Source organism: Astatotilapia calliptera, chromosome 13, assembly GCF_964374335.1.
Source record: "Astatotilapia calliptera chromosome 13, fAstCal68.1, whole genome shotgun sequence".
In the NCBI taxonomy this organism is placed as follows: Eukaryota; Metazoa; Chordata; class Actinopteri; order Cichliformes; family Cichlidae; genus Astatotilapia; species Astatotilapia calliptera.
In genome coordinates, this window is record NC_137434.1 from 20,134,087 (window position 1) to 20,150,725 (window position 16,639).

Genomic DNA, 16,639 nt, shown 5'->3' on the forward strand with positions numbered 1-16,639 from the left:
TTACACCAGTGGTCTTCTGTCCTTTTGGTTTCCTATCTGACCATCTGGTCATGATAGGATGGCAGAAGGGATTTTTGTTTTTAAAAAACAAAACAAATTTTCTAGGGCTTGAAGACCAGGATCAAGAGTGAGGACCAAGACTGAGAACTGCTGCTCGATACCACAACACTCAACTGAGACAAGCTCATACGGTAAGTTCAGTTTAAATGCTACCCCCCCCCCCCGTGTTTACTATACATTCATTATTTATTTCCTTATTATATTCCAGTACTCAAAGGAAACACTCCTAACAAGTCGATTTTATCATTTCTTTTAACATTGCATGATTGTGTTACTCTGGGTGATTATTCAGCAACATTTCTGAGTGCCAGTTCCTGACCAGTGATGCATTGGCATTACACATCAGGGCAAATCAAATGCCTCCAAGGCCAAAAAAAAAAAAAGAAAAAGAAAAAAAAGACATAAAACAGGCTGTGTAAATAAAGCAGAGCTTGTTCACAAGGCAAAGTGTCTCCACCCTGAAATCTCTTCCAAATTGAGTGCAACCTCCTCACTATGTCAAACAACCTCCACAAACAGTGCAAACATCCATTCCATGCTTAATATAATAATGTCTAGAGAACACCCCCCACCCCCCAAAAAAACCCCACCACTCTCACTATGGCTGTCCTCAAACGGGCCAGAGGTTTAAAAAGCTGTTTGTCACCTCACCAACTTTGCCCTGGGTGCTGCTAGGTCGTGACACAGATTCGTTCTGACTTTACATTTATGTTTCCAGTTTCAAATAATAAAGCAAGCAGTCACAGCTGCAACATTAGGATACACATCCACTCAGAAGCCACCAGGAAAGGTAAAAAGAGGGGGGGAAAAAACATCTTTGGGAAGCAGAAAAGACAGTTTCAGGGAGACAAAACATGACATTATGGAAATGCATGCTTTAAACTGCAAGGCTCAATTAAAATAAAAATGAAAAAAGAAAAACAAAAAAAAATGTGGAAGTTGATTATTGCAAACACAACACAGTATTTTTTTTTAAAAATACAACTTTTCCCCCCAAAGAGAGGTCTGTGAATGTGTTTTGTGTGCAGACTGAAACTGCCCTGAGTGGAAGGCACTGAAGCAAGGTCATGATGTTTTCATCACATTAAACCAGGTCCTTATACTTTACACTGAATCAGGCAGGTCACAACACATGAGGTCTGCATTCAACTATGCAAAAACGTGAAGGTGATTGCTCAGTCTCTGTTCCCAAAGTTGCAATTCACACTGTACAGGGGTGCCAGCCATAATTCCATTATGATTTTAATAAAGAACATATTAGTAAGAAGTAAGCTCAAAGTGGTTAAATGAACACAAACATGGTCAGTAGTATTGAGAAAACCAGCACTGTAAAGTGGAAGCAGCAGCCAGGTTTTTATATGAAGTACAGATGGATGCAATTTTTCTTTTTTAGTGGCAGCTCTCTGTGTGTGATGCAGCAGCAGAAGGGAACCATAAGCATCTGGTTAGTAAAGCTACAGTACACTGTTTGCCCTGTGAACCCCATACAATGCAAATAAGCTGAGCTAATTTTGGCTCAGGGTGGTCAAAGAGGACTACTCAAGTGGCACAACATGTCAGCATTGGTATAGCACATTATTAAAGAAATCTAAAATTTTGTTAAGTGCAGCAAAGCGCATACAATTTCAGTGTTATCCTAGAAGAACGAGACATTGACACTGTCAGTCAAATAAGATCAACTGTTAATCTGACAAAATATATATATATATAAAAGCACCCATCCTAGAAGTGGCAGAGTAAATTTTGTTTGAAATCTAATCATTATTTTAATAGGCAACGGTACGGTTAATTAAAGACCGTGAAACATGGAAAAGACACTAACAAGTTGAAAATCGAAAAGACAAAATGTGCACATTGAATAAATTCTAGTTACATATATATTTCTTTCTTAAAATTAAAAAGTAAACAACCATTTGCCTACTTCACTGAAAATTGTTTGAAGGCCGCAGAATATTTTCCCTTCATTCTCATAGTTGGTTTGTGTAGAAGAAAGCAAGAAAACAAAAATAGTGCAAGAGGTAATGTAAGAGTGGGTGCTTAAAGTCAGTGATCCAAATTTGAAACAAAAAGATATACACTTAACATACAGAAAGCATGGGCTAATCTCTTAGCCAACCAGTTGGCCTGAATAATGTTTAAATCTTCACTGCTCGCCCTGAAATCCAACAACGCCACACTTAAATATCAAAACCGGCCCACTTTGAAACAAAACATAAAGACAAACGACTTTTCACCCAGTGAGATGCACCTGTTTAAGCCTGCAAAGCCTAGTAGGTTTCCCCTTAAAATGGAGATCAGACTAAGACAAGAATACACACAGTTGGACATCACTTGCACATGCCTTTCACTTTCAGGACTGGCACTTTTTTTTTGTCTGTATTTGCCCATCTTTGATTGCTTTCGATGCCCACCTCTCAAGGTGTGTCACATATTTGTGTCCCTTACACATCCTGTGGCTTTTTTTTTTTTTTTTTTATGTGGCCTGCGAGCCATGAGCATCCCCGTCAGGGCTGAGGGCAGCTGGTCGACCTTGAGCTAAAACGCTGGCAGAGACCATTGGCAGGTGAGCACCTTCGCTCACTAAGTTCTCATATTCGCTACTGTCCTCGTCCTCGTCCTCCTCATCGTCTTCCTGCCCTGCAGCTTGTCTGTCTAACGAGTCAGAGCTTGAGCCGTCACCATTGCCAAGGTACGGAGTGCTGGGAGTGGTAACGGAATTTGAACTTGCGCTGAGGCCCAGGCCCAGCCCGTGGCCAAGACCCAAGCCCATCACCGTAGGGCCAGGGGTAGGGTGTCCTGGGGAGCCCACAGCTTGGGGTCGAGGTAACAGAGCAGCACTAGTAGGGGGGGAAGAAGAGGGCAGGAGAGAGTCATCTTGGGACATGAGGTCAGTGTAAGATGGTGGGTTAGGTGAGGTACTGGGCCGCTCCGGAGCAGAGGGTGTGGGGAAAGTTATCCCGGACAGCGGAGAACCCTCACAAGGTTCTGTGTTCTCCTCTGGAGTGGAATGGGAGTCTGCATTTTGGGCTTCACGGAGCCCTGCAGAGAAAAGAGAAAGATGTAGCTATTAAAAACATGTAAGGTAAATGTAAATGCCACTTATATGCATATTAACTGTTGACTGGTCTAACATGAACTTAAAAACTTAAAACTGAATTTCTCTGAATGTGTAGCTTTGCATTATTAGCTACTAGCTTAAAAGGATGTTATAATCTACAAGATGTTAGTTCACTGTCTGCATCCAAGTTTAAGCCCAAATTTGTGGTTCTAAAATTTAAAGCAGCACGCATTTGAAATATTAATGACATAATTCCAGTATACTGAATGCAAATCAGTTACGTACTTCTCTCCTCTTCTGCAGTCTTGCGTTTCCTGAGAGCAATTTGTTGTTTGAGTTTGTTCACTTCCTCTTGAATTTTCTCTTTAACACGCTCACTTTGTTCCACTTCACCACAAACAGCCTAAAAATAGGGCAAACAATTTATCAGAAAAATTAAATCTCATGCAAAATAGAACAAAATAACATAAATATTCTACTGCCCAAAGAAGTTCATAAAATGTTTGAGGTGAAATAACAGGAATTATTCAACCCACCTGCAGTTTATCTTGTAGTGCACTGTAGACTTGGAATATTGTTCGGATATCCTTCATCACACCGTCTTTGTCAAAAAATTCAGCCCTGCAGACATATTCACCAAAAAAGATTTCAAACACATCTTTCAAGAAAACAAAACGATACACAGCAAAAACCTACATATTTTATCAATCAAGACCACAGATAAATTGTGGTTTTTGTTGCTGTCTTCTATAGTAAAGTTAAACCGTAGCTAACCACTGACTCTTCAAAGTACAAGCTGAATAAGCTGAAGAGACAGGCCTGACCAAACTCTTCCTGTAACACACACGGTACTCTTCCACAGCAGAAACAGAGGGTCTAAGTTTAGATACAAAAACAGAAATAAGAGATGAAGCACGTGCAGGCCTTCACATACCAGCTTTGCACTGCAGTCACCAACAAATATATGCTGATCCTACTTGCACAAAGTGTCAACCATAAACTTTCATAAACACATACACACATTGGGATTTAGCTGCTAATTATGCCCTTAAGGGTAAACTATACTATGGCATCAGGTGAAAAACAGGTGGATGCTGCAGCCCCATTCTTATCATAGGAGAAAAATGGCTGTACAATCCGTACCCCCCAAAATGGTAGTTACCAGTGGCATAGGATAAACAGTTAAACAAAACAAACTGGTAATTCAGACCTTACCCATGCTCTTTAATGACCTTTGCGTAGTTAAGTGAGGTATTGGGAACTGAAGAGACTTTGTATTCCTGCTGGCTCGTGTTACCAAGGTTTGGGATTGAGAGTGTAATCCTCTGGTTGTACCTACTGAGTGGATATAACCAGTTAGTGCTTTTAAACCATGAAAAACTTCTTCAGGAAACATAAACACTATGTTGCGCGTCATATTTTGCCATTTACACATCTTTAAAAAGTCCATTCTGCACCAGCTTGTTATCAGAAGTAACAAGTAGCACCAATCCATTTTTTTCTTTTAAATAGCTTAACTCAGATTATCTTCTGATACCAATTCACAATACAATCCCATTGACATAGAAATGCATTAACTGTGGATAAGGCAAATAATTTATCAAAAGCTGTCATTACCTTCGATTAGGTCTGAAGAGCACATATTCCAGTGCGTGTGTGGAGCTGTTGGCGGTGGAGATGAAGCTAAAAAGAAGGAAGACGAGGTCGGGTACACCGAGCAGCTGGGTCAGCTGTTTGTGGATGATCTGTTCCCTGAACGACATCTGCTGCTGCGTATTCCTTCGGAACCGGTACCAACCAATGACATTCTGCACGGCCACAGAAACAACTCTTTTAAAATGTGCTCAAGCCTCTCTATGCCCTGTTTAGGACAAAGTACCAAGTATGTGCAGAGGCTAAATGAACAAAAGACATCATAGTATGTCTGCAAAAATAGAAACTTTTGGTCATTATGAAACTTATGCATTTAACAAAGGATGTACATGTAAGGAGGTGTAATGCCATTAAGCTCAATGCAATGATGATTTCACAAATAGGATTTGTTATGATTACTTTCAGCATAAATGTAACAAGACATTTCATAGCAATTCAGTCGTCTCACAAAAAAAGTTCACTTACTTTCCGTCTATCTTTAAGAATGCTGTTGAGACTTTCTTCATTGACTTTACCTGCGTAGTCATAAAAGCTGATGAGAGAGAGGAAGAAACAGGTTTTAAATGGATTCATCATGTTCCCACGCCTCCTCTGCTTTAGCCTTGTCATATGGGGCCATCTACTGTCCAACTGTCAATACCATAAGCTACTCTGTACATACTCTGTTTTTTTGAGAGAGAAAAAATGAGACTGAACAATAACACGTGGTTTCAATGAGTTACAGTAAGAATTCATCCACCTACCTTATCTTGTTAAGCGTGTGTTACAATAAAGTTTTACATCAAGTTTTCCTAAACCCCTAATGGACCGAATTGCTGATGTACAATGTTAGCTTGGATGAAACAATGTCTGTACTACACTATTACAACAAAAAACTAGTACATATACTGTGTACTGTACAGTGAACACTGAATGAAACCTGTTTAAGTGAACAAAGGTCATACCTTACCTAAACAACTGTGCACAAGGATCATGGTGATGGATTTCTGGTGAAAATAAGCAGTGACAAGATTCTTTAGTTACTTATCATCATGTATGCAAATCTTTATGAGTGTGATGCAAATTTAAGGCAACATGTAGACCCACAATTTAAATATATAACACAAAACAACATCAATGAGATGTCATTGACACTGGTGTATTTATCAAATTCAACAAGACACGTGTAACTTATAAGAACAAAAACAAATGTCTATAGGGCCCCACAAACAGCAAACATGACCTTGGAAAGCAGAAACGCTTCTCTTGCTGATTATTTTAGACTTGCTTGCTATTCCAAATACTTTAAGAGGAGATCATAAGCAAAAATAAAATAAAATAAGTAGAAGCATGAGAATATGTAGTAAACAATAAGAATGGTAAATGGTAAATGGCCTGTATTTATATAGCGCTTTACTAGTCCCTAAGGACCCCAAAGCGCTTTACATATCCAGTCATCCACCCATTCACACACACATTCACACACTGGCGATAGCAAGCTACATTAAGAACACTGACTGTCACTTCTAGAAACACTGAAGTATGAGTAGAAAGTCAGGAAGCAGTAAACTTAAGAACTCCACTCAACAAAGAATAAAAATTTTAAAAAAAAATCTTCAGTAACACCTTACAGAGGATTTCCCCAATTTAAAATGCCTGACTGTCCAGCTGAATAATATTAGTCTCATAATGTTTTCCTTTTCCCCAAAGTCCTTAAACATCCTATGTCCTAGCAGGGATGATGTGATGTAAATGTAGATATTTTTAAATTACATTTATTATTAATAAATAAGCTTAGTTTTGGAGTCAATAAAAGTTACAAGTTAGTAAAAGGGACGTTAACATTTGTCTGTATACACCTGCGCTGTCTCAGGAAATGGAAGTTTCTCAGTAAGCCATGGCAGTGTGACAGAGTCAGAAAACACATACAAAAACCCTAAGATCAAAGCATGACAATTGAAATACCAGTACTTAATTTTAATCTGCTCATTTCCCGCTGTCATGTGTGCCATGAGAAGGAGGTTTAAAACGGTGATGTGTGAGCTTCTCTGTCCTGTGTTAATCGGTCAACGCAAAAGTGTTTAGTCTGTTTCAGGGCTTACCTACTACCTGTAGCAGTTCAGCGCTGCTGATCTGTGTGTCACTGATGCTCACAGTCTCTTCTTGCCTTACATCTCCTAATAGGAAGCCCTCCTGTGTAAAGATGTTTTCACAGAATAATGGTTAAGTAGTGTTATTAATTTCCTAATTAATTAATGGCTTAAGCATAAGTTTGCTTGTCTCTACCTGACAAAAACAAAAAAACAAAACAAAAACATTAAAAAAACAACAACAAACCCATAATTACATAAATGTTCACATTCCCTGATTATTTTAAAAATGCTGCTTTACTCCTCAAATTCTCCATAGGTTGGCTTTTAAACTTAATACTCCATTTTATAACTCAAAGTCATTTGGATTATCAACCAAACAGCTTCTACATTTTTCCCCTTATGTTTTTTAACCTATTCTTGCCTTTGGACCAACTCCTGTTGTTTTTAGATGTGTTATAAAAATAAAATGATCTGATCAAATGATGAAGTCACAAGTCATTTAGTAATAAATGCAACACATGATGTGAAATAAAGGTCAGTAGATTACCAATTCTGCTAATAACACTCTTCCATTAGAGATGCCCAGATCTTTGTTAAGAGTGGTGAACAGGCTGTACTAAATAGGATTTACAAAGGAGTCATACATAAAATAAACAAATGACCTGTTTTACAAGTATCGTTATGACTCCGTGTTATTGTATCTATTCTTCTAAACAGTAAATCATCCGGTCCTCTTTGGCAACTTAAAATATCTTTATAGAACTATTACATTTTTTGCAATTTCTGATGCCCTCTTGGCCAGATCTCTCTCAGAAAAAGACATTCAGAATCACCATGAGAATTTTTATGTGGATAAATAAATAATAATAACAACAACAATAATAATAATAATGGATTTCATTTATATAGTGCTTTTGGGGCCCTCAAAGCGCTATATAATAGATATGCTTCAAGTGTGTTTGACAGAATATAGGTCAACAAGTCATTTGCTTTTGGCAAATACCTGAAATCACTTTTTGGCACTACACAGGAATCAGATTTTTCAGCATTCTCAGCCTCCCATATGGCTGACTTCAAGCTGGTCTGTTGAAGTCAGCTACATGTTGACATGCGATTAGTGGTAAAATGAGTAAAAAAAGTCTGTCAAATTAAACCACTGGAGGAGCACCGCAAAAACATTTGCAACAACAAACCTAATCAAACCAAACCTAATCAAATCACGCTCACCCAGCTGAACATGGTCATTTTAAAGAAGCTAACAAAGTGGCTAAACATAAAGTTATCTAGCGCTCAGAGCTGGCTGCAAGCCAGCAGCCTCACTATAAGCAATAAAAGAATCAAAGCATCATCAGGAAAATTATGGAGACGAGTAGTCTTTCATATTTAGTTTTATTATAAAGACAATATTTTGCATTCAAGAAAATGTGATTTTTATTTGTATGTGCTGAAAATTGGAATCTGATACATTTCTACTGTTCATAGCAAACAACAACATAAGACCTATTTCACAGTAGGTAAACACATGTAACTAATCACCTTCTATTCTAGAAAATAAACTGTCATTAATATCAAGTCAGGTCAGCATATTTCTATAGCACATTTTAATACAACAGAAGTTGACCTAAAAGGCTTTATGGGCACATTCATTTGCAATCCAGGTCTCAAAAGCCCAATTGCAAACATAGGACTTACATAATCATGCAACATAATAAAATTATTACAAATATAACTAAATTCTAACAACAGCAAAACAGTCATAATAACAGAAATTGAAAACATTTATGGCGGGTTTGACCGAACCACAAGTAAAAACAAATTAAAACAGTCTTTAGAGCTGGTTTCACAGGCCCAGTTGCCTTTAGTTTTTATGCGAGAAGTGGGCTCTAACCGAGGTTGTGAGAATGGTAACCTCAGTAACCTGAAGGCAAAATGTTATTAGTAACACCTGTGTTTACTTAAGACTACATGTCAAAATATCTGCTGTGAAATAAGTCCACTGCAATTAAAAGACTCCTTGTAACCTGTAATATTAAACAACAAATACACTTTTTGTTCCTGTGTGAACATTCGGTCGCGCCAGCTGCTGGTAAACAATCAGCTCTTTCTGCCTATGCCAGGAATGCAGTCAGACTTGCAGCCCAGTCAAGCTGCAACTATCCACCTGCTCAGGGGCGACTATTAAAAGAGGAGAACGGATGTGAACAGAGGCTGTCGGCAGCCTGGTTTCCTTATTTCACATATGCTATTAAAATCATTTCTCATCGACGACGTTTCTTCGATGTTCTTAAAGAAAATAAAGAAAAACAAATCTGCGCATCCCAGCCGTTTAAATAGACACACTGGTGACTTAAGAGTGAAAATCAGCGATTTGGCTACCAAGCTAATCTAGCAATGCGGAAACAAGAGAAACAAATCTGTTTGTATAACTCCGTTTTTTGATTTATGGCGTTATCTCGGTTTTGAGGATATAGCAAATTCCTTTAAAATAAAAGGTCAACATGACTTTAACTTTTAGGAGTACCTATACGCGGAAGTCACTTAACTTGGTAGCTTAGCTAGCATGCTAAGTAGTACGGGGTATTTCCTGGAATCTAAACTTTCCCAATATGATTTCCTCCATAGAAATAACAGGTGTTCTTTTATAGGCAAAACTATGGCTGTATATGTTACAGCTGTGCCACTGTAACACATGACATCACCTTAAGATTACTATCCCTGTGATCATGTTGCCCAAACTTAACACTCTGATTAAATATACTTGCCGGTAAATAGACGGAACCAATACTAGCTAGCCAGCAACAGGATGATGACACTGGGAAAAAAAACAACACAAACTAACGTCGCCGGTGAACGAACAGACACACCATTGAGCTACACACGTCTCAGCAACCATCGCATGACAGTTTGTAAGCACAGTTTAAAACACTTACATGATCCGCGTTGCTGTTGGCGCTGTGATAACACACAGAACTAAAAGTATAACCTGAAATGGATGCCGCCATGATGGAAACATCCCTATCAATCCCGATGACCCCTGCGGTTGGAAGCACGCCGTTTAGACGCAAAGTCTTGTGGGAACTGTAGGACACGTCTTGACAGGCTAGACAAGCATGGAAGACGCCGGAGAGAGCACGCGTGGCTGTGAAAATATCTCGGATTCCGAGGAAGACCGATGCTCAGAAAATGACTTTGGGACGTCCAAACTCGGAACTAAAGAGTTGTGAGTGTTTGTAACGTAAATTTATGATGGTGGACGTCTTGTGTCAGGCTACACAGTTAGCTAGCGGATACCACTCTCAGAGTCACTTTACACATTTTGTCCACTGTGCTATAAGATAAACACAACTTATAGCCATCAAATCGAGCATGAAGAGGTTTAATTCTTAGTTACAAGCTTACAGGTAACCATTGATAGAGCGAATGGTATAAGTAGAAATGTGTAACACTTAAACCATTAAATTAGAATAGATTAAGTAAGCATTAAATACGAGCTTTTTAGCTTCATGCTGCTGACTTGTTTATTTACTGAGCTACCTGAGTAATTTGTTTTGACCTAACAGCATGTCATGTGTATGCCATAGTATTAACAAATGATCTGGGGGGTTGGGGTTTGCAGCTGGGATGATGCATACCAAAAAGAGCTTGAGACGTTCAACGATATTGGAGATGTTGGTGAGATATGGTAATAATGCAGTGTATTGGCCACAGTGGTCATAGCCATAATAATTTCTTGAGACAAACTGATGGCTTGCTTCACTTCACAATAACCTGTGGCTTCTTAAAAGGTTTGGTGAGGAAAGCATGAGCCGTGTGCTGCGATGGATGGACAAAGCGAAGATCCCAGAAAATGCTGCCATTCTTGACATTGGCACTGGAAATGGAGCTTTTTTAGTTGAGCTGGTATGGATAGAGTAAAATTAATGACACTTTGTTTGTTTTTTTTATGTATACGATGCTACCTGGCCCTATGTGAAAGGGTAATTGCCACCTAAACCTAATAACTGATTGTGCCCCCTTTACCAGCAATAATAGTAATCAAGCATTTGCAATAACTGGCAATGAGTGTTTCATATTGCTATGAATATAGAGAATTTTATCCCAGTCTTCGTTTCGTTTCTTTTCTTTTTTTCTTTTTTTTTTTAAATGAACACAGTTGGAGGGTTTGAGCACGAATGGCCTTCTTAAGGTCATGCCAAATTATCTCAATCAGTTTTAAGTCCAGACTTTGATTAGACCACTCCAAATCATCGAGTCATTGTCCTGCTGCATAACCCATGTTTGTTTGAGCTTTAGGACACAAACTGCTGGCTGGCTAGAGAATCTCCCTGAGGAGGTAGAAGAGCAGAATTCATTGTTCCATTCATTGTTCCTGAAGCAGCAAAGCAGCTCCAGACCATCACACTACCACCACCATGTTTGACTGTAGCTATGATGGTCCCTCTATGACTTGCTGTGTTAGTTAGACAGATGGAATGGGATACAAACCTTCCAAAAAGTTTACAATTTCACTCATCAGTCCACAGAATATTCATCAAGATTTTTTTTTTTTGGCTAACATGAGACAAGCTCTTGTGATCTTTTTTTTTAGGCAATGATTTTTGTCTTGAAACTCTCCCATCTCTCTGCTCAAAACCTTAAAAAAATTGGTTTGTGACCCCTTCCAGACCTAAACATGTCAGTGACTTTCACTGACTTTTTTCTTTTAAAAAATCCCCTCAAGAACAGAGATTTTGGCATGATGCCTTGGGTTTTGAGACCTTTTAGCTTTCTTTACTTAGTCATATAGGTTCTGTTTCAGTAATTTCTTGATTCAGCATGTCTGACAGTAATCATACTAGGTGCAGCTAGTGGGATTGAACTCTGCTTTCCAAGAAAATTGTGGTTAATCACAATGCATCCAACCCAGTTGTAGTTTGTTTTTTTTTCTTACCAGAATGAAACTGAGACTTTTGCAAACTATTTTATCCACAGCTATTAAACCAAAAATCTACAGCTAATGTATATTTCCCATTTCCATGCCTTCCTCTGTTAACACTTGGCGCTTCTGGTACCACTGTAATAGAAAATCCCTTATCTTTTTCTCATTGTTGCTTTTCCTCTGAAGTATTTTTACAAGCAGCTAACTCAATGTCCTGTTTTTAGCAGCACACGCAGGGCCAGATCACATAAATTGTTTAGTTTATATCTTTACAGACATGTTAGTAAGGACAAAGGTTATTATTGTAACTGTTCATAATTTATTTATTATTTGTTTGCTTTCCCCCCCACCAGGCCAAACATGGATACAAGAATCTGACCGGCATAGATTATTCTCATGCGTCTGTGGAATTGGCCAGAAGTGTGCTTCAGGCAGAGAAACTGACAGATGTCACTGTAAAGGTGTGTCCAGTCAAGATTTGGAGTTCATTTAAATTTGTAAGGAAGATGATACATTGTGTTCATGTTCACAGAAATGACCAGCAGTAACGCCAAACACACTTTATAGCTGAAATTTTAAACGTGTGGATTTTGTGCATTAAGTTGCTGCCACTCAATGATGAGCGTAGCATTTAAACCTTTTAATTGATTCTGCATAAATATTTGGAGGGCTAAGTGAATCTTTTTTTTTCTGCAGTGTACAAATCACGCTTTGATACAAAATGAATCCCTCCTAAGTTCCAATAATACAATATAGTTTTCAGCATACAGTGAGCCAACCTAGAGCCTGGGAAGGTTGGAGGAAACTTTCTTGTGTTTACTATGTGGGATAGTTGGATAGGAAGAAGGCCTTGAATGTGGTGGATGTCTGCCAACCTCATACCCCAAATAACTTGGCAGGCTTTAACACACATTTTCTATCATATACACGCAAGAAAAACAAGTTATGAATGCTGGCTGGTCTATAAGGGTTGTGATGAGTGACTTTTCCACTCCTTCATGCATAATACAGTTGCATATATGTTGTATGCATTTCACACCTATGATGCTGCGTGCTCTGCTTGTGCAGAAAGGCTGCCACTGAAGTCAATATTGACCTTAGCTGTGCAGGGGAGGGCTCAGTATGTGAGAGAGAAATATGTATGTTGGCATCTGGGTCATTTCTGCACAACTGCCAACGTAAGTTGTATGAACGTGCCTGTCGCTCAGAGGTCATTCTTAGAACTATGTCAGAACCCCTTTGCAGTTTCCATTAGTCACTGTCTACTGCTCTTTTGACACTTTCACCTTCACGCATTCCTACAACGTCTTCCCACTTTTTTCTATTTTACAGACTCACACTAAAGTCAGTTGTAGCAGTATATAGCTGTACCTGTCCTCAGGGAATCTCTGTTGATCCTCCTCCATAAATCTAATATGTGTCATGAGTAGGTAGCTCTAGAGCTCACCCCAGAGATCTGGTGTTCAGCCATCTGTCCAGATAAAGGAGTCCTTTCACTAGTGGTATGGTGGGCCAGAACCCTCAGCAAAATTAAGTGCTGTCATGTCAACAGTTGGAATTTAGTTTTAAAGTAAACCATTGAAGTATAGCACACTTCATCTTGGGATCTGCTGAAAGATTTCTTCTGCAGGTAACTGCACACATTTCTGTAGTGTTGATCACTACATTTTTACCTTCTCGCTTTTTCTTAATTTTAGGAGATGGACTTCTTAAGTTGTCCGAAGGAGTTAAAAGGTTTTGACGTCTGTATCGACAAAGGAACATTTGATGCAATAAGCTTAAACCCAGTCAACACCAACGAGGGCAAAAGACAGTATGTCCAAGCCCTAAAAGATGTTCTGAAGGATAATGGATTCTTTGCCATCACTTCCTGTAATTGGACAAAAGAGCAGCTACTTGACAGATTCAGTGAAGGTGAGAAAAAATTCATTACTGTTTGGAGTGCACTGAGTTATCATGGCTGAGGATTGGTATTAAATGTCACATCAGTTTTGAGTTGGCGGAAATTTCAAAGACGGGATGATGAAGACCTGAACGCCTTAAAAATATGTACATGCTCACTGGCCATATTGTTGTTAAATGCTGATATGAATGCCAGTCAAATGGCAGCAACCCATGTTAACATGATCCAGATGACCTGCTTATATTTAACGGAGAAAAAGAATGGAGAAGAAAGGTGATTTTAGGCGACTATGAATGTGGTATGGTTGTTGATGCTAGATGGGCTGCTGTGAGTATTTCAGAAACTGCTGATCTGCTGGGATTTACCCACACAGGTATCTCTAGGATTTCATGAGAATAATCCAAAAAAAGAGAAAATAACCAGTGAGTGGATGTTCTCCTGGGAGAAAATTGGCTTGTTGGTGTCAAAGGAGAATGGCTAGACTGCTTCAAGCCAACAAGAAGGCAACAGTAGCTCAAATAACCACTTGCTACTGCTAAGGTATGAAGAAGAGCATCTGTGAGTGAATTACATTGAACCTTGAAGCAAATGGGTTACATCAGGCCCATTAGACACTTTAAGTAAACCTGACCTTTGATCACGCATTTAATTATGCAGCCAAGGATTATGTTAATTAATTCCTGTGGCAGTTTTGAGTCTACCTTGATATTACTTAAATGCTTCCTGATTTTTTTTATTTATTTATTTTTTATATGGTGTTGCAAAAGGCCAGTGCACTGGTCTTGGAGAATTGGGAAAATTATATATGCACCTTTTGGTATTTTGTGTTGAAAAAATATTAATTAAATATCTAAATGTGTTTAAAACACTTTACTAAGGCTTTAGTGGAGCTTTTAACTTCAAGTAATGTCATGGGGTTCTTTTTTTTAATGAGCGAGTCCTAACATTGTTTAAGATAAGGGAGTGAATTGTTTCTTTGACCTGCTGATGACCTAACCCGGATCAAGAATTTGCTGCAATAAATCACACAAAAATCTTCTTGGCTGTTTTGTTTGTTTGTTTTTGTTGTGTTTTTTTTTAATGAGAAAGGGAATACATTAAATTCGTTTGTTTTGGGGGGGGGGTTGTTGTTTTTACTTAAAGGATTGATAAGTTCAGCTTTCTTGAGTAGCCTATTTTCTATGGGGTTTTTATGTTTGTTTGTTTTTTAGGGTTCTCAGGGACTCTACAGGCACACTTGCTGAGTTGTAAATGGGTTAAAGCATTTGCCAAAACATGTTGATCATTTGGGTGTGCGGCAGTATAATTTAGTCGTCTCTTTTTTTTTTTTGTCTCATTCTCATTTAACAGACAGACAGTTCCACAATCGCTACCTGGCAGGTTGTTAAGCTCCAGGCAAAAAGAGCCTGTTAAGTCAAAATTTCAGTAAGATAAGCTGTCATCTGTTCCCTCATTGTAGTCACTCTGGAGAGCCTGCAGGGGGCCAGAGGGCCTTGCGATTGAATAAGGAGTCTCTGCAGAACACAAAGTGGCTTTCCTCAATTAACTCATTCACTGCCAGCCATTGGCAGTGAATGAGTTAAACCCATTGACTCATTCACTGCAATTGACGGCTATAGACGTCAATGGCAGTGAATGAGTTAAAAGAGGGTGTTCTTTAATGTTTTGAATGTGATTGGCTGTCATCAATTAAGTTGGTCCTAAGTCATTTCCACCTAATAGTTGAGCAATGTCCACTTTGGCTGAAGAGGGCCCACTACTTTCTGAGATCTCATCTTTCACAGTGACAGCCTGTCTTCACTAGCCCCCCAGGAAGCGTCACAGATGGTCAATGGATCTTTACTCAGTTCTGCTCCTTTTTTTTTAGTAACAAAACCACAGAAGATGATAAAAGATTCTGGCCATCTGCTAGGTTTTTTTGCAATGTACATTTCATAACTTGCGCATTTTCTTTGTGTTGCTTCACAGGATTTGAGTTTGTGCAGGAGTTGTCTACACCCACTTTCCAATTTGGAGGCAAGACGGGCAACAGTGTAGCAGCGCTCATCTTCAAAAGAGTGCATTGATTTACGTCAGACAGGATATCACCACAGGAAATCGTCACATCTTTGCACTTTAAAACTCTTTTTTTTTTTTTTTTGACTGTGTAATGAAACAAAGTTGATCAACGGAGTGGGGTGTTTTTTTTTCTTAAAATAAACCTCTTTTTTTTCTTGCTTCCTTTCATTTCCAATCAGCCTCATTACTAAATGCATATTAACTAAACACCAATTTAGAAATATTTATTTTAAAAGTTTATGATCAGAAATGCACATACAAATAATACTGATGTTTGTCTGTACTTTAAAAAGTGCTGAATTGCATGATGTTAACTGCTTAAATGAGTTAACGAAGTTGGCACACAATGTATACACAGTTAGGTTTATATTAGAGGTTTTCATTGAAACGGTTGGTTAACTAATTTAGTTTGATATGGCATGGCCATCCAAAGTCTTTCCATCTGTTACAACATTATTTAATCCAGTGGAAAATATTTAATGGAAATATAGCTTCGTCAAAGCTGATTGTAGCAGAAAGGCATCCAGATGACAAGTCAGTGTTTGATTTGATTAGTGATCATAAGCTTATGGGCAAAATGCATTATGTCATCTCTGCAGTAGCTTGTACTCAGTGTTTTTCCTTATTCCATAAATCATCTTTTGACCTTTAAAGTTGCTTTGCAGTGACCCCGTTATGAGTCCTGACACTCAGAAAACAAGTGTTCAGCCTAACAAGGTTCTTAATTACAGTCATCTTTCATACCATGCAAAGAAGCCCCTAACTAATTGGATAAACTGGAAGCAAGTGGCACTTGGGGGTCCTGGGTACTGTGATTAAGAGGTGCTAGCATAATGAATAAGCAAGAGGCCACGGCTTCAGTGGGAGGAAAGCTTGTCTGCCATTTCCTTTCTCAATGGCATCATTAATAACTGCCA

At 38.6% G+C, this 16,639-nt stretch overlaps 2 protein-coding genes across 4 annotated transcripts; one reads left to right on the forward strand and one right to left on the reverse strand.

Annotated features, from left to right (window-relative positions):
- Nucleotides 1–1,725: 1,725 nt before the first annotated feature.
- On the reverse strand, nucleotides 1,726–9,907 carry abraxas2 (abraxas 2, BRISC complex subunit). Of its 2 annotated transcripts, none has more exons than XM_026190115.2 (9): nucleotides 9,774–9,907; nucleotides 6,853–6,943; nucleotides 5,721–5,757; nucleotides 5,237–5,303; nucleotides 4,736–4,926; nucleotides 4,334–4,453; nucleotides 3,655–3,739; nucleotides 3,404–3,521; nucleotides 1,726–3,099 (listed from the first exon to the last, which is right to left on the reverse strand). In XM_026190115.2, exons 1-9 carry the CDS (start codon nucleotides 9,843–9,845, stop codon nucleotides 2,534–2,536), a joined length of 1,347 nt encoding a protein of 448 aa, XP_026045900.2. In that variant the 5' UTR covers nucleotides 9,846–9,907; the 3' UTR covers nucleotides 1,726–2,533. The 2 variants fall into 2 exon arrangements, with proteins under 2 accessions (XP_026045900.2, XP_026045899.2); XM_026190114.2 differs by having other exon boundaries at nucleotides 4,334–4,456.
- Nucleotides 9,885–15,884, forward strand: eef1akmt2 (EEF1A lysine methyltransferase 2). Of its 2 annotated transcripts, XR_003274264.2 has the most exons (7): nucleotides 9,892–10,063; nucleotides 10,460–10,525; nucleotides 10,629–10,743; nucleotides 12,115–12,222; nucleotides 13,459–13,675; nucleotides 14,038–14,204; nucleotides 15,633–15,884. XR_003274264.2 is itself a non-coding variant. In XM_026190116.2 (6 exons), exons 1-6 carry the CDS (start codon nucleotides 9,954–9,956, stop codon nucleotides 15,728–15,730), a joined length of 714 nt encoding a protein of 237 aa, XP_026045901.1. In that variant the 5' UTR covers nucleotides 9,885–9,953; the 3' UTR covers nucleotides 15,731–15,884. The 2 variants fall into 2 exon arrangements, 1 of the variants encoding a protein (XP_026045901.1); XM_026190116.2 differs by lacking the exon at nucleotides 14,038–14,204 and having other exon boundaries at nucleotides 9,885–10,063.
- Nucleotides 15,885–16,639: the final 755 nt, after the last annotated feature.